This window comes from Apodemus sylvaticus, chromosome 1, assembly GCF_947179515.1.
Source record: "Apodemus sylvaticus chromosome 1, mApoSyl1.1, whole genome shotgun sequence".
In the NCBI taxonomy this organism is placed as follows: Eukaryota; Metazoa; Chordata; class Mammalia; order Rodentia; family Muridae; genus Apodemus; species Apodemus sylvaticus.
The window spans coordinates 20,713,631-20,735,217 of NC_067472.1; the positions used below are offsets into that span (position 1 = coordinate 20,713,631).

At 42.8% G+C, this 21,587-nt stretch overlaps 1 protein-coding gene across 3 annotated transcripts in view; it reads left to right on the forward strand.

The window, feature by feature from the left end:
- Positions 1–20,823, forward strand: part of Blnk (B cell linker) — a 69,295-nt gene extending 48,472 nt beyond the window's left edge. For 2 of the 3 annotated variants that reach the window (XM_052186104.1, XM_052186123.1), the window contains 9 exons: positions 690–759; positions 1,904–1,931; positions 2,713–2,755; positions 5,837–5,921; positions 6,724–6,755; positions 10,632–10,708; positions 11,978–12,061; positions 13,761–13,916; positions 20,447–20,823. In XM_052186104.1, coding sequence (XP_052042064.1) covers positions 690–759; positions 1,904–1,931; positions 2,713–2,755; positions 5,837–5,921; positions 6,724–6,755; positions 10,632–10,708; positions 11,978–12,061; positions 13,761–13,916; positions 20,447–20,566 — 695 coding nt within the window. In that variant the 3' untranslated portion in view covers positions 20,567–20,823. Of the gene's footprint in view, positions 1–689; positions 760–1,903; positions 1,932–2,712; positions 2,756–5,836; positions 5,922–6,723; positions 6,756–10,631; positions 10,709–11,977; positions 12,062–13,760; positions 13,917–14,615; positions 15,676–20,446 lie in introns of those variants that run through there. The other variant, XM_052186114.1, reaches the window with a different exon arrangement.
- Positions 20,824–21,587: the final 764 nt, after the last annotated feature.

Sequence of the window (21,587 nt, forward strand, 5' to 3'; positions counted from 1 at the left end):
TGAACATGTGTGTGTGTGTGTGTGCATATATGTGTTTTGCATGTGTGTAGGCACAGATATATGGATGCATGTACACGTGGAGGCCTCAGATTGATCTTGGGAATCATTCTATATTGTTCGTCCACCTTGTTCATTGAGGCAGTCTCTCTCAATCAAACCTAGAGCTCATCAATATAGTTACTCTTTCTGAGTTTCCTTTTTTTTTGGGGGGGGGGGGGTTTGGATTTGGTTTTTTTGAGACAGGGTTTCTCTGTATCGCCCTGGCTGTCCTGGAACTCACTCTAGACCAGGCTGGCCTCGAACTCAGAAATCTGCCTACCTCTGCCTCCTAGAGTGCTGAGATTACAGGCGTGCGCCACCACAGCCCGGTGCTTGCTGAGTTTCCTATCTCTCTACTTTCTAAGACTGGCATTACAGGAAGCTACCACACCCTCTTGGCTTTACATTGATTCTGGGGATCTGAACTCTGGTCTTCACACTTGTGTGGCAAGTGCTTCAACCCCTGAACTGTGCCCCGGCCCCTGTATTGGCATTTCAAATTTCTCATCACCTGTGCCCACTGGTTTGTCCCTTGGCTTCAGTGGTGCCAGACATGCACACTTCAGTAAAAATGACACAAAACACACATGTCTCTGAAAGGTGTCCTTGAAGGCGGGACACAGTGACTGACTCTCTTTTGTGCTGTGCAGGTCGAAACAGTGGGGTCTGGGACTCCAAGTCATCTTTGCCTGCCGCACCATCCCCACTGCCACGGGCTGGGTGAGTACTGATTCAGGATGGTGGTTCTGAGAGATCTGGGAGTGTGGGGCTGGGGGGTGGGGTGGGGTGGGCAGCCTCTGCCCTGCAGACTCCTGTTAACCGTGTCAGCCTTCTTGTTGGGGCAGCCATTAACATTGCAAATGAGGAGTCTTGCTTCCCATAGAGTCAGATTTAGCTACATTCTGAGTTCATTAGCTCACTGTTATCTGCACAGCACCCCAATTTTCAGCAAATGATAGCTCTGAGATCTCCAAAAAAGGTTCCACTTTTACTTTCTGCTCCCTAGTTTTATTTGCAAGTAATGTGTGGCCTGTAAGAGTAGACCTGGCGTCTGAACATGCACTGGGGTGCTCACACATCTGAACATGCATTAGGGTGTTTTGTGGGATATAGGATGCTTATGAGATATGAGGCGGCTTTGGAAACTTCTGGGTGAATATTACAACATGTTATTAAGTGACACCATACTAGTTATTTTTCTATTGCTGTGATAAGACATTATGGCCAAGGAAACATAAAAGAAATATTTAATTCGGGCTTAATTTCAGATGGCTACAGATCACAGATTTGAATGCTTAGGGAGTGTCACTATTTGAAAGAATTAGGAGGTGTGGCCTTGTTGGAGGAAGTGTGTAACTGAGGATGGGCTTTGAGGTCTCAAAGGCCACACCAGGCCCAAGTCTGTCTGTCTGTCTGTCTGTCTTTGTGTGTCTCTCTCTGTCTCTCTCTGTCCCTCTCTGTCTCTCTCTCTTTCTCTCCCCCTCCTGCTTATAGGATCAGGATGAAGCTCTCAGCTACTACTCCAGCGTCTGCCTGCACACTGCCATCCTTCCTGCCATGATGATAATGGACTGAACCTCTGAAACTATAAAAATGCCTCCAATTAAATGTTTTCTTTTATAAGAATTGCCTTGGTCATGGTGTTTCTTCACAGCAGTAGAACACCAAGTAAGACATTTAATTCAACCCTTCTCTATCTGTTGAGAAGATCAGCACAATTAAATCCTCCATCTGTCCCTGTCTGTCCTTTGAGAACAGTCTTGCTAGCCACTGTTTTCACTTCTATGGTTTAGGTCTAAGAAAAAGATGGTAGTTCTATTTCATCTTCCTCGTGTTTTAACAAGGCTAATCTTTTATTCCCCAGGAAGAAATCATCGACCCCACTTAAGACTGTAAGTTGATTCTGCACTTGAGAATGTTCACATTTTCTGCTATATCTATTGATATCCACTTTCTTAAGGTCATCAATGCATCCCACTGTGCTTAACATAGCAGGCTTAGCAACCGAAGCTGCTGCCTAGACAACCAGAGAAGCTTCTAACGCTCGGGCAGCTGGGAAGATACCACTTCCTGGGCCCTGATCCTTGCTGGAGTCTCTTGGTCTCCCTCCATGCGTACATCAGATGATAGAGAATGTGCAGGCATCCATGCCTGCATCCCTGCGGAAGGCCTCTGTCCACTTCCTGCCTTGTTGATCCCAGAGCAGCTGACAGACTGCTCTGTATCAGATAAATAGCCACAAGTTAAACTTGACTTCTGGCCAGAACAGGGTGACCCTGGGCCAGCCCATGATGCAAGGCAGCCCAGCTGGACCCAAGTTTACTCTAGAGCCTGACAGTGACCATCACTTCAGATACACAGAAGGTGGGACCATAAGACCAAACCCAGATGTCCTCTGCACAGGCACTATTGCCTAGAAATGGCTGAGGGGGTTGTAGTGTCCATCAATACTGTTGATAGGTTAGGGATGTCCCCACAAGGAAATGGACTGCTCCTCCATGAGACAAACTCATCCAGTTTTCAGTGAATGAAAAGGTTGGGCCAGAAACTGCCTTAGCTTCTTTGGCATGCCTTAGAGTAGCCGCAACAAAGCTCTAACAGTAGATTTAACAGTGCTCTGGTTTTCATCTCCATCTTCTGATTTGCTGACTTGCCTTTTTTTTCCTAACATAGACTCCTGTTCCTCCCCTACCGAACACATCAAATGTTTGTGAAGGTAAATGTATTTATTCTGAAGGTTAAGGATGTACTCTAAAAATAATTTTTCAATTAATAATATGCATAGAAGCTCTGAATTCTGAATTTCCTTCATTATCTATGAGCCAATTGTTAATATAAAGCCAACTCTTCTAAGCGATGGGTGGGTCTGTGTGGTGGTAGTGAGCAGCAGCCTTAGCTTAGGAGCCGAGCTTAGCAGGCGCGGGCTGTGGAGGAAGCTGCAGCATCCTTGACTCTTGCCTATTGCCTATGGCCACAGCCGGCTAGAAAACAATATGGCAGTATCATGTCTCAGAATGAACAGCTTAGGCAAGGCAATGCATTTTTAAAAACTGTTTATTTAAAGTTCTGTTGCTAAGCTTTCAAAGTTCAAATACCCCTTGCGTCCATACATCTTCCAAGTCTTCTCTGCTTTCGCTTCACCATAACACACACACACACACACACACACACACACACATACCATGCTTTTTAATGACCCCATTTTAAAAATTTCTATTTGAAAAGCATGAATGGGGACTGGAAAGAGAGTAAGATTCATTCATGATGTCGACACTTAGAACACAGAGGCACTGAAGTCCTGCCCTCACCCGATGTTCACACAAGGCACCCTGTGCCAAATCACAGTGCGTGTCCTTTCCCCTGTCCTAAGTCAGTGTCTGCACAGAGCACTCTGGTGTCCCTGCTCTTTAGATAGCGGCTTTTTGCTTTCTTCTGAGCACACACGACAGCTCTCCTGTCTGTTTTTACTGCACTAATAGGACCCCCACCCCCATTTTATTTCCCTCTGTTTTTCCTTTCCCCAGGCTGTTTCTGCGCCCCCTTCCCCCCCCCCCCCCGCCTCCTCCTCTGCCTCCCTTTGAAGGTTTCCTGTTCTCCCACGCACACCTTGCATGCCTTTCCAGTCTCCCCAGCCTGATAAGCAGGAGCAGAGCAGAGTCCTAGTGACCTGGGGGCCTCTGTGCAGACTTTAAGGCTCCAGGAGTCTCCAAAACCAAGTCTGCTTGGGAGCCCTTCTCAGAGGCATCCCACAGAGGGGTTGAGCAAGCAGCTTTCTTCAGACTCTTCCCAAGAGCCTAGGCAGGGGCCATCTCAACACAAAGGGAGGTGAGCAGCCTCCTCTACTCGGGGGAGGAGACCTCAGGACTGTGAAAAACAGACAAGGAAATTAGCAACTTGAGACCATGCAGGGCTTTATTGGGGGAGAGGGTTACTCTGCAAGAATTATCCGCCAGTGGCTTGCTTACAAGCTGGGGTGTAGGTTGAAGTTTCCTTTTCCAGCCTGCATTTGGCCATTGCTGGGTGGCCAGTGAGTAGTCAGTTCAAAGAATCTGAGATGACATACAGAGCGACGCAGGACTCGGGGGCGGGGCTCAGGCAGGAATCCAGAGAAACAACCCACTCTAGTTCTAGTTCTTGGATGCAAGTGGGTGCAGGGAAGAAACTGCGGATGGGACTGACCCAAGAGGTGGTTAATGTTTTTATTGGAGAGATGAGAGATGACAGACAGAGGCATCTGGAGATGTCTGGAGCAGAGGGAGGAAGGCTGGGCATGGCCGGGGCTAAAGCAGCAGGAGAAGAGAACAGTGGAGGATGTGAGTTAGCAAGAGGTAGAGAGTTAGAGAGGCAAATAGTGAGGATGGCCAGCTCCAGGAAAGAGGGGGAGCTGGGGTGGGGGAGGGGCACTGGGCTGGGGGAAGGGGTGGGGGAGGGGCGCCGAGATGGGGAGAGGGTGGGGGAGGGGCACTGAACTGGCGGGAAGGGGAGAAGGCCTGGGATGCCAGTGTGGAGTGTGAAACCTGTAGCAGGTACTTGGGATACTGAGGAAACCCAGAGGTCAGCATGGTCTTTAAGATCCTGATAGGGACCACAGGTAGCCAGATGACTCCTCTGGCAGATAGGAACCAGTTTCACAAGTCCCCGAGGAATGCTGGCTTTTATCTAATCGCCAGGAATCCTGCTGTCCAGCTTGCACTCATTTCTAGATACCTGGACAGTCTGAGAGACCTAACAAGCTCTGGAAATGAAATTACTGTAATGATGGGGACTGCCACAGCTCAACCAAAACGGAGGAGGTTTTACAAGAAGGCAAGGCCCTAAGAGTATAGAGGCGATATAGTATGGTCAGAGCTTAAGGCTGCTGGAACCTAATGTGGTTCCATTGTGTTCCTTTGGGGATTTCTGCGTTTTAAATAAATGAGCGTAAAACCAGCATGGCAGGTCAAAGAACCTGGCTACATGATTGAAACACCTGTAGAGTCAAGGCTGCCTGAATGGCTGAGTCCTCGCTGTTTCTCTCCTTCCTGTAACTTTTTGCCTTTCTCAATGCCTCACTAGTAAAGTTCCCTACAGGTTTCAACAGTCATTCCCCATGCCCTAACCCCAGAGATAGGGCCTCTCTGTGTAGCCCTGAATGTCCTGGAACTCATTCTATAGACCAGGCTGGCCTTGATCTCAGAGATCATCCACCTGCCTCTGCCTCCCAAGTTGCTGGGATTAAAGACATGGGCTACCACCACCTGGCTTCAATACTTTTCTTAAGCTTAAATGTTTATGCCTATTTTCTCCCCTCCCTCCAGAACATGTTGAGATCCAAGTGATATTCACATTTGAGGGTGACCTAGACTTAGATTCAGTTAATTTTTCAAAAGGAGTAGATCATTCATAAATCCTAAGATTTTACGCTCATCAGCAATAAGTTACTTATACCACATCTCATGACTAATCAAGACACAAGAAGGTACGGTAACACCTGAAGGAAGTCTGCACAGAAAGCAGAGAACAAGTTACACAGAGGCTGTGGAGCCTGCTCATCTCCTGGAACCCACCTGTGCTCAGGCAGTTAAAGTCCAGTACCCATGGGCTCTGTCTCCATGTAAGCTGCCGGAGGAGTTAGCATCACCTGTACCACGCAGAAAGGCAGTCTTGGTCCTAAGAGTGTATGCGCCCCAAGAGACTGACGCATACACAGACCAAAAACCCCTTAGAAGACAGGAGAAGACATCGGCCAAAGAGTTTTTATTTGGGGCTGTGGACAGAAATTTCACTTTAATACTAATGTGAAACTCTTCTAATCCAGAAAAGCCTGTTCCTGCTGAGCGCCACCGAGGGTCTAGTCACAGACAAGACACTGTACAGTCACCAGTGTTTCCTCCCACCCAGAAGTGAGAATCCTTTCTTTCTTTCTTTATTTATTTATTCATCCATTCATTCATTCATTTGTTTGTTAGTTCTTTAAAAAATATTTTCATTGTGTATTTATGTGTAGATGAGAATATGTGCTGCATGTGTGTAAAGAGGCTATCAGAGGCCCTGGAGCTGGAGTTATATGGTTGTGAACCATCCAATGTGGGCTCTGGGAACTGGACTCAGGGCTTCTGCAAGAGCAGGAAGCACCTACTTCGCCCACCCTTCTGTTTGTTTGTTTATTTATTTATTTACTTACTTATTTGTCTATCTTTCTATTTTTTAAAGATGGGGTCTCACTCTGTAGCCCCAGCTTTCCTGGAGTTCCTTGTGTATGCAGCCAGGCTGCCCTTTAATTCAAGTCCCTCCTTCCTCAGCCTCCAGAGTACAAGGATAATAGATCATGAGCTAGTACTTCTCCCAGTACGAGAATCCTCCCTTTACGGACAAGTTTCTTCTTGTTGCTATGGGAATTCGTTGTCATGCAGGCTCGCACAGGGAACCAGTGTCTCATTGCTTCTTAATTAAATCTGGAAAGCTATTAAGCAGCTTATGAGACTGTAGAATCTCAGAGAGCCATTCTTTAGGTTACTGGTGTCATCTAACATATAGCACTAAGGTCAAGGCTCCTCCTTTATCAAAGCTAAAGGGGAAAAAATCTTGGTTCTCTAAAAGGTTTATTGTCCCTTCCATTTTTAAATCTAATAATCCTTTGGTGCAGTTTATCCAGATTTTGTATTGTGTTCTGCCTTTCATGTAACCTGCATTTCTTCCTTTCAGACCTGTCCATCAAAAGCCTGTACCCCTGCCAAGTAAGTACAACGGGGTTATGACTGCCAATCACAGGTGGAAGGTAGGACCAGGCATGGGATCAAGTGGTATTGTCACTTCCACTATGCCCGTGTCTTATCTGATTCCTTGTCTGTAAAATGGGGCAAAAAATATTTCATAGTGTTGTTTTGAACAGTAAATATTTTTTATCTTTTGTATTAGATGAATATTTACTTATCAATCAGCATCATTTAAAAAAAAATACAATGTAGCTATTTTCAAAACTCAGATTAAAATACCCAGAACAGTGCTTGGCATCTAAAAGATTCTCAATAAATGATAGGTATTTCATATAAATCTGAAATATATTTTAATAAACTCCACATATATCTATAAAATGTACCCTAAAATGAGAACATGTTAATTAACTGTATAATTTTCTCAAGGTAAACATCACCTTAAAACTACACTTCTTTCAACAAGGCCACACCCACTCCAACAAGGCCACACCCACTCCAGCAAGGCCATACACCATAATACCTCTCCCTATGACTCTATGGGGTCCATGTTCATCCAAACCACCACACTCAGTCATGGTATTTTATCTCAGCAAGAGAAAAGTAAGTAGGCAGTAGGCAGACATTTTTCTTTTTATCAAACTGTTTATTACTCAGTCAAACAAGAAATAAAGAAAAGAAGCACATGGGGGAAAGGGGCAAGGCACATACAGAATTTGATTGGCAGAAGGAATAGTTGGAAATAAGATGACAGGACAGGTTGGACAAATTTAATAAAGAACTGAATGTGGTAGGATGTTAGATACCTGAAAGGGGGCTGGGGTAATAGTGTAAAGTTGGGTATGCAGGGTCTTTTCATCACTCTCTATGTATTTACCCTCATAAGATAGAAAACAAAGGAAAAAGAAGAGCCATTGATAAGCCTTCATTATATACTTCTTATTATTACTATTATATAAACTGTTATCATATACATTTATCCTGCATATGGTATGTCATAAATATATATTTTTTCTGTGTTTGTAACTATTATTTTTGTTGATTTTATTAATTATTCTCTTATATATTTATATTTTTAGTACATTAAAGCTTCATGTACTTGGGTTATAAGTACTCATAATGTCACAATTTGGCGAATTACACAAATTTGCCATGATGGGATTAACCTCAGAGCTTCATGCATATAGATAAGTGTTATACCGTTGAGCTATATATGGAATATGATGTTTTATTAGTCATTCAATTAAAATACAGAATTAAATCTGGAGAGATGGATTAGAAGTTGGGTTCAGTTCCTAGCACCCACAAAGGCCTGCAACTCCCACCCCAGGGAGCAATGACTTGTTGCATCTGTGAACACCTGAGCTCTCTCTCTCTCTCTCTCTCTCTCTCTCTCACACACACACACACACACACACACACACACACTTAAAAATAAGACTTTTTAATATATACATATATTAACCAGATAAGTCAGGCTCACAGAATATAACTACTTTCGCTCTTCATTTTCTTTCAACTCAATGTAGGGGTAAAAAAGAAAGCAAAACTCTACATGTAATTTGGAACATATTCTAAATAATAAAGATTAGCCATTCAAATAAACAAAGTAATTGTGATTTACAAAACAAAACAAAACAAACCTTATTCTTGCTTCATAACTTGATTTTGTAGTGTTAATTACACTTTTGGTTTACTTTAAATAAAATGAAACTCACGCTAAGTAGTTTTTCTGTTAATTCCAACAACACAAAGTGAAAATGATTTGTCTATAGAAATTTAATTTTTCTGTTTAAAAGGCGTTATTTTATCTTTTGTTTGCCAACTGGAGTTCTTCTCCCATTTGTCCCTGATCATCTCTCCGCATGTGCCCGCCACTGCCTGGGCTTAAGGAGAGACTGGGATGAATCAATGGCCTTGTCCCGATGGAAGTTATATCATTGCTGGAGGAGACAGGAGGTGGGGCAACAGACAGGGAGAGAAACAGCCTCAAAGTAGGCAACCCTAAAGTGCCACAGAAAGCAAGGTGGGGTGGGGTGGGCGGGAGAATCTGGTGGGGACAGTGAGAGCCACCATTTTAAATGGGGTGGTCTGGAAATGTTTTCTCTGACGTGGAGTACCCAGGTCCTGCTGGGAAAAAAAAATGGAGCAAAGATAGCAACATCCCAGCACACAGCCTTGACTGTGAAAGTGTTAGTCTCCGGTACTCCGCTGACTTCCTGGCCCTCAGAAATCAGCCAGCACTGTGTACCAGGTTCCCTGGGGAAATCAGACCAGTCTCTCAACTGCTGCTCCATCGGAGAGTGCTGCTTCTACCTGCCCCTGAAGCCACCTCAGTGAAACTGCATGAGGTTCATTGCTCTCAAGAGCACTATGACACACAATGCTGTGTGGTAAAGTCGCTTATGTCCTTTATGTTCTAGGAAGGCAAAACATTTTGTTGTCATTAAATATATATATTTCCCAAATGACTAGATCCACACACATCAGGCACAGGAGAGGGAGAGAGAGAAAGAGAGAGAGAAAGAGAGAGAAAGAGAGAGAGACACACACACAGAGAGAGAGAGACAGAGACAGAGAGAGACAGAGACAGACAGAGAGGACAGAGACAGACAGAGAGAGAGAGAGAGAGAGAGGGAGAGGAGAGAGAGAGAGAGAGAGAGAGAGAGAGAGAGAGAGAAAGAGAGAGAGAGACACAGAGAGACAGAGACAGAGACAGAGAGAGACAGAGAGGACAGAGAGAGAGAGAGAGAGAGAGAGAGAGAACAGAGACAGAGACAGAAAAAACAGTGTTTTCTCTATTTCTTGTGTCTCTATTAGTGAGACTATAAACTTGAGGGAGTTTTGTTTTAATGCAAGGATTCTTAAACACTTTCCCTTTGAATCCACTTTTAATACATTTAAATTTCCCTGGAGAGTCAAATACCTTTTGTTTAAACATTTCTTCCTTCTACTAATAAGTATATTACAAATTAAAGCTGTCAATGAAAAGATATGGTGGGGACATGCCAAAATACTTTATATGTGTTCATGAAAATTATCCTGCATAATAAAATAAAAATAATTAAATATTTTAATGACAAAAATATAACACGTTTAGCAAATAGGCATTTTCAAAGCTGTAGGTTAGAGCCAGAAAAAATAAAACCTAAATAACCTATTTAAAAATTACATTGGATTCATTATACACTAACATGGATATTTTTATGAAAACTATTCCAAACTAAATATACATGTGTATGTTGGTATGTATGTGTTTGTATATCTCTGTGTGTATATATGTGTGTGTGTATGCGTGTGTGTTTGTGTATTTCTGTGTGTGTATATATGTGTGTGTATGTGTGTGTGTTTGTGTATTTCTGTGTGTGTATATATGTGTGTGTCTGTGTGTGTGTGTCTGTGTGTCTATGTGTATGTGTGTTGTGTAGAGTGGCACTGGATTAGATTTTACAAATTTTACTTACTCCTAAAACAGGGTCTCACTGTGTAGCTCAGGCTGGCCTTGCACTTGGGATCCCTCTGCCTCAGTTTCCCTAGTAGCTGGTGTTACAGCCTGCATTACCAGGTCCAACTTGACAGAACTTTTAAATTCTAGAGCCAACAGTCTGTTGCTATGCTTATTCAAATAGATGAGGAAAACCTGGGTTTTTCAAAGATAAGCATTTGCTAACAACAAAGACCTCTCAAACATCTGGAAGGATCTTGACGATTTAAAGGGGTCCTGACAACCCTCCCCACCCCCCACCCCTGACCCCTCCCACCCTACCCCACCCCCCATAGCAGTCCTGAGGAGTTTTCAGCTTTGTGTGTGTCCCAGGGAGCTCATGCAGTAGTGAGACATAGGTACTGTAACTGTACAGAAACTACTGCAGATTAATGGAGTCTCCAACTCTCTTCCAGGGTTCCCAGAAGGGGGCAGCCCAGCTGCAGATGGACCGTTACCTAGCTTCCCATTTAATTCTACTCTTGCAGACCAGGTAGGGAGAGCTTGACATTGTTGGACTATTTCTAGTGGATCTCAGGAAAGAGCATGTCTTCTGAGAAGACAGTTTGGAGTATGGCTCAGGAGGGAGTCCGGATTTTAACCCAGTTGGTTCAATGGATACAGAATGTCCTGTTTTTTTTTTTTTTTTTTTTTTTTTTTAAGTGACTAAGAGACCTCGCCCATTTATTCTATTCCAGACGCCCCAAATAACAGTGTTTCTTTAAAACAGGGAGAAAACGTGTTGTTTTTGTTGTTATTTCTCTCACATTTATTTAAACTTTATGATTTCCTCAAAATAGTCCTGTGGGGGGCTTAGGATGTTAAAGCCTGTATCAAACAGAGCAGCATAAAGAGACAGAGAAAAAGACTCTGTGTGCCCTTGAAGGTGACGAGTGAACAAGTATCCTTATTTGTCAAAATCCAGTCAGACAATATCACTGAGGCACCAGTTGACTTGGAACAGTGTTTGTTGTTTAAATGGGGATATAAATACCATTTCCAACCCCTCTCCCCACCAAAAAACAATAAACAGAAAAAAACAGAATAAAAGAAAAGGAAAAGGGAGTGTGGTGCTGTCTCTGTGTTTATAATCCCAGCACAGGAGAGACAGAAACAGGAGATCCCCAGGGCGGGCTGCTAGCCAGCCTAGCTTAGTCTTACAGCGTCATCCCAGTGAGTGATGCTAGTTCAAAAAGCAAGGTGAACAGCCCCGAGGAGCAGCATCATATAAACACCCATACACTGAAATTATGAAGCACTCTATTAAACATGAAGAATAAAGGCATGGGCTGGAAAGATGGCTCAGCAGTTAAGGGCACTGACTGCTCTTCCAGAGGACCCAGGTTCAATTCCCAGCAGCCAGCTCACAACTGTGTGTTACTCCAGGATTTGACAACCACACAGAGACACCCATGCAGGCAAAACACCAAGACACACAAAATAAAAACAAATACTTTTTAAAAGAATATTAGCACAATGACAAAAGAGTATATAATTCATTCAGGAGGAAGATGGTTCAGGAATCTCATGAGGTTCATTTATGTTTTAAGACTGAATTTAGCAGCTTAATGCCAAATGGGAATGAGCTAGCCGCATAATCTTTGTGGCTGGCCAAAGGAAGCCTGAAACTCATTTTGACATTGCTGGTAAAGATGTAGATTATTGTTCCCATCTCGGTTTTGCACTTAAGCCCCGAGGTTAAATGTTTATTTCCTTTGAGGACCAGCTCACGGTTCACTTTCTCGATGCTTTCGTCTCACAGGAGGCTGAATTGCACGGTAAGCCCTGGTATGCTGGCGCCTGCGACCGCAAGTCTGCCGAAGAGGCCTTGCACAGATCTAACAAGGTTGGAGCACCTAAAAATCCCACATCGCGCCATTACTCCACCTAGCAGTTGCAGGGGTTAGGTGCAGGGGCTGTTTCCCTGAGCCTCCTCCTCTCCCGTGAGCACCCGCTGCTTTGTCCTTCATCTAGAGGCTCCAGGGGCTTCGCCAGCCTCAAACAATAGAGAGAAGCAGGAGGCAGGGAGGTCTGGGAAAGACCGGATGCTGCAGAGCTCAGCCTCAGAGGCAGGGAGGACAGGCTGTTTTGAACCACTCCCCACTCATGGGACTTACGATATGGATAAAGGCAGAAACTACCTGCAAGGTTTTTGTTTGTCTGTTTGCTTGGTTTGGTTTTCTTATGTTTTTGTTTTTGCTTTTTTGGAGAACTGGGGACAGATGGGACAGTGGAAGATTAAAGTTTCCTTTTCACTCCCTCTGTTCTCCCATTTTTTTAAAAGCCTAAATCCCTGTCAGAATGTCACCAATCAGCTGGTGAGGATATTTTTTGCTCTGCCTAGACAGAACTCAGCAGTAGACCAGGAGAAGGCCATCTTGAAGGCTGTCTCCAACAAGTTAAAGTTTTCCTCAGTTTTTGCTTCTTTCTTGTCCAACCCACTCTAGTTAGGGAAAAAACTGACACCCACCCCACCCCTTTTTTGGGGGCCCAGTGCAGCACACCAGAGAAGGTGGCCCTGGAGGGAGACTGGGTTGGGGAGAGGGCATGTTTTGGGAGCAGCCACAACCTGTTTGTATGGGCCAATCACACCCTTCCCTTCTTATGACTCACAGTCTGTTTTGAACCAATCACCGTCGACCTCTCTAGCCGGTCCTCCAGGGGAAGGGCCAAGGAGGAAATGGCTGCAGGGCTGCCCAGAGGTCAGTGAGGTTCAACCTTGCACTCTCCAGCGAGCCCTGGTTGACCACTCCTCAGCCTTCGGAGCCGGGACAGTCAGCCGCGAGGTTTTCAGAGTTGTCCCCGGGCCAGGCCTCTGTCACCCTAGGGTGGTCATCACAGTCTGACCCACTCACTCCACTGCAGTCCTCTTTAAATGCCTTGGCTGTCTCCATGGCTTACCTCGGGTCACACATTAAATCGATCCTTACTTAGTCTCCGGAAACCTTGTGAATTTTATTCCTTTGTTTCTGAGATAGGCCTTTTTGTCCTTTTCTTCCGATTCATTCCTAAGGCTGAATACCAATTTTTACACTTCTTCCTATCTTTTGGGTCCTATTTTGTCTATAATTTTTTAAATGTATGATGCTAAGCTCGTTGAATGAAATATTTAATACATATTGAATTTTTTAATAGTTTTTCTACTTCAAAATAAGTCTACCAAGATGAGCGTTTTCTCCAGCTAAAAGCTTGAATTCCCAGCTTCTCCTTTCTTACAGTGTAGATTTTTACCTAAGGAACTTGCCAACATGGGCTCAGCTCGAGGGACTCTAGGTTTGATCTTCCCGTGTCCTTTTGCATGTTTCTAAATCCCAGAGAGCACAATACCTCAGTTGGGACATTAAACACTAGCACGCAGCTTCACGCAAGTTTGTCTAAGTACCCGTTTTAATAAACAGTATTCATGGAAAATAATAAAACAAATTCTACCCTATAACAAAAACCATGGAGCTAAATAATATCCGAAAATGATAAAATACTCTTCACAAACTCATCTCTAGCTTAAAGAAATGTCACTAATACTGTCACTATGCTCTACCAAACAGGACGGATCATTTCTTATTCGGAAAAGTTCTGGCCATGATTCTAAGCAGCCGTACACACTAGTTGCGTTCTTTAACAAGCGAGTATATAATATTCCTGTACGGTTTATTGAAGCAACCAAACAGTATGCTTTGGGAAAGAAGAAAAATGGTGAAGAGGTTAGTAGCCGTTATTTCTCTATTTATTTCTTTATTTTCTTATTTTGAGACGCAGTCATAATATATAGCGTAGGTAGGCCTAAAAATCCCTAGCCTAGGCTGGCCTTGAACTCATAACCCTCCTGAGTACAGGATTGTGGGAAAGTATCACTGTGACTCGCTGGTAACTTCCCTTTAACTCAGCTCTGTATCTATGTATTGAACACAGTGGCAGCATGCTCAATTAGGTGCCCGAGACAAAAGAAAAGAGTAAGAAAGTACTTGGTCTTAGGGTTGTATATATGTCATAAGTAGAAGATAAGATGAAATGTCATGTTTTGAAATAGTATATAATGTAGTATATGATGTGTGCTGTGTAATAGTATATCCTATGAGAAGTCAGAAGAAAATATGATAGTTATGCCAGTATTTTTGTTTAACTTTTAAATTACATATGTCTGTGTGTATGGTGTGCATGTGTGTGTGGGGGGGGTTGTGTGGAAGCCCAATGCTAATATTTAGGAGTATTTCTTGATCACTCTCCACCTAATTGCTTGAAGCAGGGTCTTTTGATTGAATATGACTACTCCAGCTAGCCACTTGTTCCGGGTATCCCCTGGATCTGTCTTCTGAGGGCTAGAATTCCATGCAGGCCACTATGTCTACCTGGCATACTTATGGGCGCTGGAGATCTGAACTCCTATATTTTTGTTTGCACAGCAAGTGCTTTGTCCACTGAGCCGTCTCCTCATCTCCTATTTCCACCTGGTAAGGGAAATCTGATATCATTATTAGTCCAAGAAAACCTATAGATGAAAGTTGAAATGCCAAAGCCAATCAAAGTTGTAAGAGTCAAGGTCATGAACTAGCGTTCCAAAATCAAGGCCTAGGAACTCAACTCTGGCCCTGAGTTAGGTGACCAGGGAAGTACTTGAGAATTCAGAACTTGATCTGAAACATTAGGCTATAAGTCTTGGGCCGAGATGAGCTTATGTAATGAAATACATAGGCCTTAAATAACCAACAGAAATGTCATTAATTCGGAGCAAAATAGCAGCTCAGTGTGTTTCTGTACAGCTAGCCTGTCCCCATAAAGGAATCGTGGAGTGAGTGTGAGGAAGAATTGCCCATTGTCTTTGTCAGTGATCTATCGCCGTGAGGTGACACGATATATGACCAAGGCAACTCTTACAAAGGAAAGCATTTAACTGGGGTCTTGCTTAAAGTTTCAGAGGTTTAGCTCATTCTTACCGTGGTGGGGAGCGTGAGGGGCAGTAACTAAGAGCTATGTCCCGATCTGCAGTTGAAGGGAGCAGTGCTGAGCCTAGCGTGGGGCTTTTGAAACCTCAAAGCCCACCACCAGTGACACACTTCCGCCAAGTGCACTCCTCCTTGGCCTTTTCAAATAGTGCGACTCCCTTATGACCAAGCATCCAAATGCATGGGCCTAAAGGTGCCAATCTTCTTCAAACCACCACACGCATGAATGGTCCAGAAAGGAATGCTTATTCTCACCTTGAATGATGGGTTGAATTTGAATCTGTGGAATGAAAGATAGAGGAAGGAAAAAAAAAGGTAGAAAGGATGGTTTAAACAGAGAAAGGAGCACCAACAAGGTTCTAATGAAGAGACAGATGGGAATGAGAGCAAGTAGCACTTACCTGCATGGCCAATGCTTGGGAAGATGAGGCTAGAAGATTGTGAGTTCAAGTTCATACTGGGCTTTAAAGTGAAGATCTACCTCAAATTTTAAAATGGAAGAAGGAAGGGAGAAAGGAAGGAGAAGGAAGGAACGGAGGGAAGAAGGGGGAAGGGAGGGAGAGAGGGAAGGAGGTAGGGAGGGAAGGAAGAAGGAAGAGAGATAGAGGGGAAGGAAGGAACATTTTTAAAAGGTATTTTCAAAATGAGATAGACCTTTCCAAACCCAGCATTGTTAAAAAAAAAAAATCATAATTACTGATGCATCTCTTTTTTCCAGTACTGAGGCACTGGGTATCTCTTATCCACTGTGCTTTTCCAGACCTGGAGTACAATGGCTTACTTTAGTAGATGCTACATGAGTGAATTCAATTGTTAGTTGAATAGTTATAGGCAAGATTTTTTTGTTTTCAAAAACAAAATTGTGGTTAAGACACACAGATCAAAATTCTATCATAGACCTCTTGGTTATGTTTAGGTTACAGCTACAACCCCACCATCACCATATGCGCACCCAACCCCCCATCCCCAGCACTGGTCACTTATTATTTCTTGGTTGTTTATTATAGTAGCCATCTTAATGGATGCTCTGTGGTATCCTCTGGGATGATTAGTAGTGCGCAGCATCTCTTTATGTGTTGATTGGCCACTTGTACATCATCTGTGCAGAAATGTTTATCACACTCCTTTGTACACATTCCAATCAAGTATTCCAGCTCTTGCTGTTGTTGGGTTTGCCTCTGCCTTTCTGGTATTAAGGTTGTGTGCACCTTAAAAATATCCCAGCACTTGGGAGGCAGAGGCAGGTGGATTTCTGAGTTCGAGGCCAGCCTGGTCTACAGAGTGAGTTCCAGGATAGCCAGGGCTATACAGAGAAACCCTGTCTCGAAAACTAAAAAACAAACAAACAAAGGTTGTGCGCCATCATCGCCAGCTCTGGGTTTGGGAATGTAGGAACATACTCCCCATTCGTTACTTGATTTTTGCTCTCTGACAGATTGAATTTTATGTAGCCTCATTTATGTAACTTGGCTTTGATGCCTGTGTTCTTTGTGTCACATCCAGAAAATCATCGACAAATCTAATGGCATAACGTTTCTTCTCTGTCTTTTCTTCAAGGGTTTTTATAGCTTGAGGCTTTAAATAAAGTCTCGGGTGATTAGAAAAGACAAGTCTTCCCTGAGTTGTCTGAGAACACTAATCAAGAGCAGAATGGCATTGTCTCTTTAAAAAAATTGTCATTAAATAACTGTTGTAGCTTATTCCTCAGCCCTTTGGTTTCTCCTAGCTTCGCGCTTGCTGCTTAGGGTTCTGCTTCTGCCCTCAGGGTCTTCAGGCATCTTTGTGCAGAGGTCCGGAAGCTTATCCAGGAGGATGAGTTTGCAGGATCTCCAGCGACTTGAATGCCGGAGACTTGAATGCCGGAGAGAAACAGCCTTCTCTGAGCCAGTTTTCAGTCTAACAGCTCTCCTTTATTAGGGGTAACAATATATAAATCTTGGAGTGGGTAGGGGGTTTTCAGGGTAAGTGTACATTATTGGTTGTTGGGAATGCTTCATTTGCATGAAGAGGAATTCCAAGTGCTTGCTGGACTACAGGCTGCGTCCATGCAGACCCAGAGCAAGGAGGGAACAGCCCTAATTGCTGCCCATCTCAGGATGAGACACTTCTTGAGCTCACCCTTGCTCCAGACTGGCTCCCCTGGTCGCCCGGCCTTCCGGCCCCGCCCTGTACCAAATAAATGAGTGTATCGTTGCATTTATCACAAAAGAGTTTCACTGGCAATAGTAAGAGGATTGGATGATGGAAGGACTCAAGATAAACTTACAAGTTCCTGCCTGCTTCCCCCTGCTTGTAAAACTTCCACTCCTGCTGCAAACTGTCTTAAAAGTCTCCTTTAACTGTGGTTTTTTTGTTTTGTTTTGTTTTGTTTTGTTTTTTTGGTTGTTGTTGTTGTTCTTTAATCAGTGTTAGGAAATAGCAGAAATGCTGACAGGACAGACCCAGGAGTGCTTCATTTCCATGGCTTCTCAGGGTGTAGCTCACCTTCCAGAGGCATGAAAATGGGGAGCTGGGAGCTGTCCTTTTCACTGGTCCTGAAATTTTCTTGTATAAACTGAACTCTCAAAGAGACTGAGAGCTTCCTTGCAGGGAAAAAAAGAAAGAAAGAAAAAAAAAAACTAAGAAAGAAAAAAGCCACACTACTCAACAGGAATTCCTCAGTTCCTAAGAACCTTCTTCTCTACCTCAGAATTAATAAGTCAGCACTTCACACCACTCTCAGCATAACTAGCCCCTGGACTAAATTATTATAAAGGTGTCTGGCAATGCTAAGAAGTAACTTTAAAAATCTCCTTTAGGGGCTGGAGAGATGGCTCAGTGGTTAAGAGCACTGACTGCTCTTCCAGAGGTCCTGAGTTCAATTCCCAGCAACCACATGGTGGTTCACAACCATCTGTAATGAGATCTGAAGCCCTCTTCTGGTGTGTCTGAAGACAACTACAGTGTACTTACATATAATAAATAAATAAATATTTAAAAAAAAAAAAAAAAAAAAAAAAAAAAAAAAAAAAAAAAAAAAAAAAAAAATCTCCTTTAAATAATTTGTAAGAAAAAAAGTGATGTTTTCAATATACTGAACATAAAAACAGGAAAATGAAAATTTGGGCTGTCTAAAACCAACTATGCATATGTTTTCAAAGATTGTTTCTCTACTTCTGTTTGTATATTGTGTGTGTGTAGCCAATAAGTAAGCAGTTTATTAATTGTTTACCTTTTCATGCAGTTGTTTTGGCCTGCACAGTACAATAATCTCATAGCTTTGACAACTGCTCTATTTTATTGGCTCTGTTTTATTTTACGAGATGTTGAGCTATTGGACCAGCTGTTTTCTGTATGTCCGTGGAAATCTCAAGTACACTGAATTAAATGAAGCTAAATAAAGAGAACTGGGGGAAAGCAGCAGCTACACTATCCTGAGCTCATCTTTATTTAAAGCACAAATGTGCTCGATCAATTCTACATCCTGTCTCAAATAATTCCACCTCAATTTAAATCTTCTCTGTTTCTCAAGTTCAAAAGACACGTTTTGAAAGCTTGAGTTCATTATCAAAGAGATTGTGTTAGCTCATTTCCTAGCCTTTCTTTTTTTCAAACTTTCCTGACTGTATTTGGCTTAACAAGAGTCTGGGCCTGCTTCCGCTGCAACGAATGGATCCTGGTATTTCTGACAGAGGAAGTCCACTGGTAATTGCAAGAGCACCAAGTGACTGCCTCAGGGGAGGGAGTAAAGGTGGAAGCGTCTGAGAGCCCTCCCACAGGCCTCTCCTCCACAGGCCATCACTCAGATGGCCAGATGCTAAAACACAACTATTTCACATAAGAAGCTGTCCAGTGTTATGAATATATTGTTATTCAATATGGTGATCTTGGAAGTCATCCAAATGATCAATAAAAATTTTAAATTGCTTTGTTTCCTAGATAGCTATCTGTACTTAACAGGCTAAGGGACACAATGAAGTCAATAGATACCAATTCCATAAACCATGTGACCCTTTCAGACCAATTACTTTAAAAATGATAAACGTACTTACTGATGACTATACACTTTTGTATGCATAATGCATTTTGTTTCAGGGTCTGTGTTATAATCCGTTAATCTTTCATTTAAAACTTGGATCATTTTTAAAACAAACTTTTTGACATCCTTGAATGAGACTTATAGACATGGGACATTCAACTATAGAAAGAGTAACACATATGATGAGAATATAGCAGGAGACTCCATTATTTGTCAATGAATTACCTCTAAGCTTACATGCAGCCAAGTATAGATAGAAATAAGAGGGCTCATAAAGCTCCCCTTTCTTGTTCAGAAAAGAGAACAAAAATATGAACGTATCTAGGAAATAAGTTTTCTAGTACTGAATCCTGAGTAACTTATTATATCATCGTGTTTCAGTTTGCTTCCATCACCATAACAAAAATATCTATTGTAATCAACTTATAAAGATGAAAAGTTTACTTTGGCTCAGTTTTGAAGGTCTTAGTCAACAGTAGATTGGCCCTCTTGTTTTTGACCCTGTGGGGAGTCAGTATATCACGGTAGAGTGAAATCAATCGTGGGGAGGAAGGACCAGGGTGTCCTGATCTCCCCGAGGGCACCTCCAGAATGAACCAAAGACTTCCTATGAGGCTTGCTTCTTAAAGGTTCCACTAAGTTAGCAGTAGTGGCACTGTGGGAGCCTAGCTTTTAACACATGGGCTTTTGGGAGATTGTCAAGATTTGGGCAACATTGAAGATAATTTATGTTTTGTGAGGGATATAAAAAAGTCTACCACATGGCAGTTTCAAGTAAGCAAATTTTAAAATATTTATTTTTTTTTCTTTTTGGATCTTCAAGACAGGCTTTCAAGGCACGTGGCTGTTCTGGAAGTCACTGTAGACCACACTGGCCTGAACTCGGGGATCATCCTGTCTCTGCATCTCAAGTGCTGGGATTAAAGTCATGCACTACCACACCCAGCTCAGAAGCAAATATTTTTAAAGCATTCAGTAAAACATTTAAACAAATCTTACATCATAATCAGTAACTTGTCTAAGTAGGTATTGTAATTGAAGCTGTCTGTGTGGCTTTGGCTTCACTGAATATAGGAAAGTCCAGAGCCTACCACCCTGCAGGGTCCAGGCTTTGTTAAAATAGATGAATACTTCCGAGCAGAGTGTCAGTCCATCAGCCCTGCCCCAATAATTGTGACCAACTTGAGAAAGTGGGGGGAGATTGGGGTGGAGAGAGGGCATGGAGAAGACATAAGCAGAAATTGACCTTCCATGTTTTTCTTTTCTTCTCTAGTACTTTGGAAGTGTTGTCGAAATCATCAAAAATCACCAGCACAACCCCCTGGTTCTTATTGACAGTCAGAATAACACAAAAGATTCCACGAGATTGAAATACGCAGTGAAGGTTTCATAATGAACAAGACATCATCAACCCCGCTGTTCCAGACATTTCCTCTCTTTCTTCTTTTGAGAAAACTTCATATTCTGGCTATGAATCATCAACAGTAAGAGAGAAAAGATGAATGAAGTCACTGAGACTTCTTGAATGAATCCACTCCTTCATAAGATGTTCACACGAGCTTTCCTATCGTCCGACCTGACGAAGTCATAGCTGAGGAGGTTCGGTTATTATGCTACTAATATTGTCCAAATAAATGTATTTAAAAGAAACAGGTGTAATGCATTTTCAGTGATATAAGAAAACAATGCTGTATTTTTAAACTGAGAAAATTATACTCTTGCATACAATGGAGCTGCGGGGAGTTTAGGCCCTCACGGCAATCACTGTACCTGAATATAGTGAGGCTGTCTGCTGCTGATGCTTGGTAATTATATCTTAGTCAAAGTCTTTGTTTTTCTTCTTGAGAGAAAAAAAGAGAGAAAACAGGCTCTCACTGTGTAGCTCTGTGTGTCCCGCGACTCACTATGTAGACCAGGCTGGCCTCAAACTCACAGAGATCTATCTGCCTCTGACCCTCAAGTGCTGGGATTAGAGACATGCACCACGATGCCCAGCTTTAGTTCAACCTATAATGTGTAGATTAGAATGTAAAAGGTAATGAGTGAGCGGCATATACAGCAGGTCTGTGTGGGATGGGGTGGAGCAGGTCTTTCTACGTGGCTTCTGTCCACAGGAGAAGAATACAGGAATGAACTTTCTAGTTCTTCTGCCAAACTGTGTTGTTTGCTCTGCCTATTGGAAATAACCATTCTCTCTTTGAGCTGAGCATCTATTAGATGGAGGCCTAACTTGGTATGAGTTTGAAAATGAGATGGTAGACCAAATGGATAAGCCAGATGCTAGAAAAATACTTTGGAAAACACAGCAGGCAGACAGGTATTGATGAATATAAAGGATTTCTTGAGGGGTTTTTTTTTCTGTTGCTGCAATAAAACATCATATCCAAGGCAACTTACAGAGAAAAGAGTTTCAT